The 6,716-nt window shown below is 46.7% G+C and overlaps 1 protein-coding gene across 1 annotated transcript; it reads right to left on the bottom strand.

Moving 5' to 3' along the window:
• Nucleotides 1-3,888: 3,888 nt before the first annotated feature.
• LOC138789209 (protein FAM133A-like) lies at nucleotides 3,889-6,012 on the bottom strand. Its single transcript, XM_069967818.1, has 2 exons — nucleotides 5,499-6,012; nucleotides 3,889-3,974 (listed from the first exon to the last, which is right to left on the bottom strand). The coding sequence occupies exons 1-2, from the start codon at nucleotides 6,010-6,012 to the stop codon at nucleotides 3,889-3,891; spliced, it is 600 nt and encodes a 199-aa protein (XP_069823919.1).
• Between the last annotated feature and the right edge of the window lie 704 nt (nucleotides 6,013-6,716).

Raw genomic sequence — 6,716 nt, 5'->3', positions numbered from 1 at the left:
TAAATTAGTTACTAAGTCACATTACCGATATGTCCTCTTTATTCTGTGGGCACACAGCGGGGCTCAGAAGGGAAGGAGTGCCAATTAGCATTTTCCGTGCAGATTTTTCTGAAGTAGTTTCTGAGCGCCAGGTGTTTGCAGAGCCCCTGTATTGCCAGTGGAGTAAAATCTTGCCATAAGTCACCCCATTTTGGAAAGTGCACCCCTTAAAGAATTCATTTTGGGGTGTGGTGAGCATTTTGAAGCCACAGGTATTAGAGGAAAGTATTCAAAAGTAGACAGTAAAAATGAAAAACTCAAATTTTTCCAATAATATGTTCCTTTAGTTTGAAATTTAGAACGGTACCCCAGATGTGGGCATAAACCACTGTATGGGCACACAGCCGGGCTCAGAAAGGAAGGAGCGCTAATTAGCATTTTCCGTGCAGATTTTTCTGAAGAAGTTTCTGAGCGCCGGGTGCGTTTGCAGAGCCCCTGTAATGTCTACAGAATAGAACCCCCCAAAAAAGTCACCCCATTTTGGAAAGTATACCCCTCAAAGAATTCATCTTGGGGTAGGATGAGCATTTTGACGCCACAGGTATTAGAGGAAAGTATTCAAAATTGGCCAGTAATAATGAAAAACTCGATTTTTTCCAATAATATGTTGGTTTAGTTTGAAGTTTCAAAATTTCACAAGGAACAGGAGAAAAAATGTACCCCAAAATCTGTAACGCAAGTTCTCCTGAGTACAACGGTACCCCATATGTGGGTATAAACCACTGTATGGGCACACAGCGGGGCTCAGAAGGGAAGGAGCGCCAATTTGCTGGAGCAAAACCGCAGCTAGTAATAGTTATTAGAATAGCGCAGTTACTAAAATACAATAAAAAAAATAGATTACAGGTAATGTGGGGTGGTTACGGGTAATCTGGAGGTGGTTACGGACAGTCTGGGGTGGTTCCGGTAAATCTGGAGGTGGTTACAGTCAACATGGGGTGGTGACAGGCAAACGGGGGTAGTTACAGGCGACCTGGGGTAGTTACAGGCAACCTGGGGTAGTTAGAGGCAACCTGGGGTGGTTATAGGAAACTTGGGTTAGTTACAGGCAACCTGGGGTGGTTAGAGGCAACCTGGGCTGGTTACGGGCAACGTGGGGTGGATACGGACAACCTGCTGTGGTTACAGACAATCCAGGGTGGTTACAGGCAACCTGCTGTGGATACGGGAAACATGGGGTGGTTACGGCAACTTGGGGTGGTTACGAACAATCTGGGGTGGTTACGGCAACCTGGGGTGGTTAGAGGCAACCTGGGGTGGTTAGAGGCAACCTGGGGTGGTTACAAGAAACTTGGGTTAGTTACAGGCAACCTGGGGTGGTTACAGACAATCTGGGGTGGTTACAGACAATCTGGGGTGGTTACGGACAATCTGGGGTGGTTACAGACAATCTGGGGTGGTTACAGACAATCTGGGGTGGTTACGGATAAACTAAAGTCCTTATAGATAATCTGCGGTGGGTATCACTTTTTATCCCCTGTCACCAATCATTTATGCTGACAGGGGATAAAAATTGCCGGCGGCACATGGCACAAGCGATCAGCGGTATATAGTATATACTGCTGATCGCTTGTACCGGGATCCCACAGGGGGGTGGCGGAGAGCATGGGGCTTTCATTCATTTTTGTTTTTTGATCACTGTGAACAGACATTAGTTTGTTCACAGTGATGATGGCGGCTATCTTGGATCTGATGGCCGCCGCGGGGAGGGGGGTTAGTGACTGGGGCACTAGGGGGGCTGATCTGGGGTCTGATTTTACTTATTTCATCTCCCCCCACCGTGGATTCGTGGCAGCACACTCCGGGGGGTGGGGGTGAGAGATCTTTGAGATCACACAGGGAGGGGGGGCCGGGGGAGGGGATCACCACCACTCTGCAGGACTTACCTCCCGCTGACATACGGGGGGGGGGGTGAGGGGGGGTGATGTTGGATGCAGGGACCCATCACACAGTGCTGACGCCGGCCCAGCCCATGTCACTGGTGACCGGCACTGAGCCCCCACAACCCCTGGTACAGCAGGCTCAGGGGACCTGGAGCATGGTGGGACGCAGAGCACTAAACCCTGATTGGCTACACGCTAGCCAGCCAGTCAGGGTTCAGTGCTCTGCTGCTAAGAAGGAGGAAAGCCACACGCCGGCCGGGTATGGTGATGTCACCGAACCGGAAGAAGAGGATCCGCGAGTCGCAGCTCACGTGACCAGACCGGAGATCTCCTTGGGGGGCCAATAAAGGACTGGTAAGTATATTAGGAAAGGGTTAACCTTGGTTAACCCTTTCCATAGCTAATTTATTGATTTTTCCCGAAATACCCCTTTAAGCATCGGGACATAAAACAAATTAATTCGGCATTTACAAAATTTATATGGGGGGGGGAATGCCCACACGTAGCCCTTAAAAAATTGGTCTTGTGTCGGGATCGGGGGGGATTGAACTTCCCGGACATCCGGCGCTATAACCTGGCATGTCTGCTCAGGCATGGGATAGACTGGATGAGGGGTGGAGGAGCTTTCACAAATGTGAAGTTGGAGGAGGCGATGGCAACCCCCTGGCCGCTTCCGGCTTTATTATATACTAAACTGACGGCTAACCCCCCCTCCCCCCCCACATTAAGAGATGTACCCTGTTGCGGACACTATTATTGCATAGAAGACATGCCTAGGGGATATGGAATTGCCATATGCAATCGGCAGAGGTATGCCAATTTGGTCCCACCCTGAACTGCGGAAAGAGGCGAGTAATAGGTTTTCCCAGGAATGGACGCAAAAGGGCATCACTAAAGTCTCCCACATCCTCCACGACCATGAACATAGATATCTTGGGTTTGCTGAATTACAGGCAACATATTCTCTGGGCTCGGGCCATTTTTTGTTATACAACCAGGTGACATCCTTTCTACGGGCACGATGTAGGGATTTCAATTCCTTCTTCAAGTCGAACTTTATAGAAGATGCTATTAGAGTGGAAGTGCCTATACACTCTCTATCTTCCCTTTATTGGGCCCTTAGACAGCAAGTCACCAAGCTTGAGACATGGCATGTTTTTAAATACTGGGAGTCCTACTTTGATAAAGAGGACCTCACTAAACCCATAATAGATGGCTGGCTGGCAGTGCGTAAGGCAGTGATAAATGAGACCTGGAGGGAATCTCAGTATAAAATCATGCATCACACAACCTATGGGTTTACCCTCCCCAGGACTCCAGCGAACCCGGAGCGCATTGAGGCCTGCCCTAACTGTAATGCCAGATGCACGGACCTGGTACATGGTCTAGTCACATGCCCCCTGTCCAGACATTTTTGGGTCTCCTTGATGTAACATGTTTTTATTTTCATTATTTATTGTGTCGCTTCCGGCCTACGTTGGGCCGGTTGGCATATGCTGTCAACTTACTATTACGGTGGGATTTCCCATTCATCGTGTTTGTATCATAAACATGTTAAAAATGATTAAAAATATATTTTTTTAAAACGATAGTATTACAGTACTTATCAGCTGCTGTATGTCCTACAGGAAGTGGTGTTTTCTTTCCAGTCTGACACAGTGCTCTATGCTGCCACCCCTGTCCATGTCAGGAACTGTCCAGAGCAGGAGAGGTTTTCTATAGGGATTTGCTGCTACTCTAGACAGTTACTGACATGGACAGAGGTGGCAGCAGAGAGCACTGTGTCAGATTGGAAAGAATACACCACTGCAGGACATACAGCAGCTGATAAGTACTGGAAGACTGGAGATTTTTAAATCCCCCCACAACCAGTATTTGTTATTCCCACAATTGTAACAACCAGAGCAATATAACATACTATATTACTTTCATCGCAGTGTGAATGGGGTTAAGAAAAGTGGAAAAACTACTTTTTCAAAGCTACAATTCGTTCTGTCACTGAGGGGTAAAACAGACGTAACACATGGGAGCGGGAGGCGCCAACAAGATTTACTGAAGACAAAGATTTAAAAACTACAATAAAGAAATTGACATTTTTGCCATTTTCCCAATTTTGATGCAACTTTTAAGCCTTGTTGTGTCTGTGTGATTCCCGGAGTGACGGCTGTGTGATCCCAGGTCTCCTTCTCCATGGCTTCTCTATGAGATACTGGATGGGAGTCTCAGTGAGATGCATAGAGAAGGGGATTCCTGGTCACACAGCAGCCGCTGTAGGATTCTGACAGTCATGAGGTGGAGCAGCAGGACCGGAGCGTCTCATCTATCCATCAGTAACCTCCTATCTTATGTGTTACATCTGCCCGGTATCAGTAGTGCGGTGTCAGCCGCTAGGCTTTGCCCCTATTATCCTGATGCTCCCCTGCCCTCTTCTGTTTTGATGGGAACCTGTAACATTAAAGGGGAACTAAAAAAAAAAGTTTTCAAATCAACTGATGTCAGAAAGTTCTACAGATTTGTAATTTACTTCTATTTAAAAATCTTCAGTCTTCCAGTACTTATCAGCTGCTGTACATCCTGCAGGAAGTGGTGAATTCTTTCCAGTCTGACACAGTGCTCTCTGCTGCCACCTCTGTCCATGTCAGGAAATGTCCAGAGCAGGAAAGGATTTCTATGTGGGATTTGCTTCTGCTGTGGACAGTTTCTGACATGGACAGAGGTGGCAGCAGAGAGTACTGTGTCACACTGGAAAGAATACACCACTTTCTGCAGGACATACAGCAGCTGATAAGTACTGGAAGACTGGAGATTTTCATATAAATGTAAATTACAAATCTTTTAATCTTTCTAATATCGGTTGATGTAAAAGAAAAAGCATTTCACCAGAGTGACACTTTGAGTTTGCACAAGGAGCCGGAGGATAGATAGTTTCAAAAGATTTAGTATAACTTATTTATTATAATTTATTAAAATCTACATCCTTGCTCCTTCTCTGTTTAGCCATCCAGTGGGCTGCTAGCAGAAAGGACGGCATTTCAGGGTCACACATTGTAACATATAGAAAAGCAAAAAATTATCGAGCCAATGATTTATATCAACAAATAACAAAAGTTATACTGCAGGAACCGCTGTGTACCGTCTATACATCACATAATAACTTACTGTCACAATGTGGGGACTCTATGGTATATTACAGGCCACACCTCTTTACCGTAGGCCACACCTCTTTACCGTAGGCCACACCTCTTTACCTTAGGCCTCATCTTTTTGTAAAATACATAAGTAATCTGGTGGCAGTGTGGCCGATGTATTGGAGAAATTGGAGCAATAGTTGAGAAACATTCAGCATAGTAACCCCCCCCCCCCCATATTATAGCTGAGTCATATAGGCCATGTGCCAACTACAGGACTATAGATAGGAATGGCGGCCGTCTCGTAACATCATGATCACTGTTACGAAAAAGCCGCCAGTCCCCACTATGATCCTGTACTGGGAACATAGCCATAATGTGCTGAGTATATGATAACCCCCATATGTCCCAGGCATATACATATATACGTGTACATATAGGCCTGTACCTGAGCCGGCCTGGTCTTCCTGCTTTTCTTCTTTTTTCTGGATCTTCATTGGCGGCTTCTTCTCTTCCACTGCAGAATCCAGGATGTGCCTCTTCTTGGCCTGTCTCTTCCTCGCCATGTCTTCCTTCTTCTCCTGTCTGGCCTCTCCATGGTTGGACTTCTCAGAGCTCCTCTTCCTCCTCCGCTGGCTCTTCAATGAAGTCTTCTCATCGTCCGATGAGTCCAAGATGGGTCTTCTCTTCCTCGCCATGTCTTCCTTCTTCTCCTGTCTGGTCTCTCCATGGTTGGACTTCTCAGAGCTCCTCTTCCTCCTCCGCTGGCTCTTCAATGAAGTCTTCTCATCGTCCGATGAGTCCACGGTGCATCTTGGTGTCTTCTCAGAGCCCAAGGTTTCCCGTCTCCTCTTCCTCCCTTGGCTCGTCACTGAAGTCTTCTCACCATCCGTTGAGTCCAAGATGAGTCTTCTCCTCTTCCTCGCTGCCTTTCTCTTCACAATCTCCTCCTGGTCCTCCATGTTGGCGCTCTGCCTTGGTCCAGTAAACAACTCTCTCTGTCTCCTAGCAACAGTCACTGATAACATCTCAGCTGCCCTGGCCGCATGCATGGCAATGGTCATGTGATCAGTGAGTGATCCCATTCACCTCTATGGGCTATAGGGATATGGATTACAAGTAGTATAATGGCGGCTTCACTTTGGTTCCCACAAGGACTGACTCTACATGTATAGGTGATAGAAAACCATTGGGGAGATTTATCAGCCGTCTTATAGTAAGATTCTCCTTATTGTCCATAGTAACCAATCACAGCTCAGCTTACAAATACTGATGAGCTCTGATATAATAAAAGCCGTCCTGTTATTGGTCCTTGAGGACTGGAGTTGGGGAACACGGCCTTAGAGGCCTGGACTATGCATTGGTCAGTATGCTGTAATACTATGTGTATAGCCGTGTACTGTACATTGCTGATTCCCTCTTACAGTTTGTCTATGGCAGAATATACCAGTGTAGCCTCATTGTAGCCTCAGAGGCCGCAGATGGCCCCATGGATGACATTACAGCAAGTCTCTACCCAGTTCTGTCACTGAGGCTGTTTGGACACTGGAAGTAACTGGCACACGGCTTTTACCATCTAGATGCCACAGTAACCAGCGACTTTCCTCTTACTGCTGCCAGTCACTGGAAATATGCAAAAAAATAAAATCATATTTTCTTTAATAGT

Source organism: Dendropsophus ebraccatus, chromosome 4 (assembly GCF_027789765.1).
Source record: "Dendropsophus ebraccatus isolate aDenEbr1 chromosome 4, aDenEbr1.pat, whole genome shotgun sequence".
In the NCBI taxonomy this organism is placed as follows: Eukaryota; Metazoa; Chordata; class Amphibia; order Anura; family Hylidae; genus Dendropsophus; species Dendropsophus ebraccatus.
Note: the sequence above shows the minus strand (reverse complement) of the source record. Positions and strands in the feature narration are given on the sequence as shown.

Coding starts and splice junctions, on each gene's coding strand:
- LOC138789209 (XM_069967818.1), bottom strand. CDS start 6,012: ATGGAGGACCAGGAGGAGATTGTGAAGAGAAAGGCAGCGAGGAAGAGG. Junction 3,975..5,498: donor GGAAGACCAGGCCGGCTCAG/GTACAGGCCTAT, acceptor CTTTGTCTTCAG/TAAATCTTGTTGGCGCCTCC.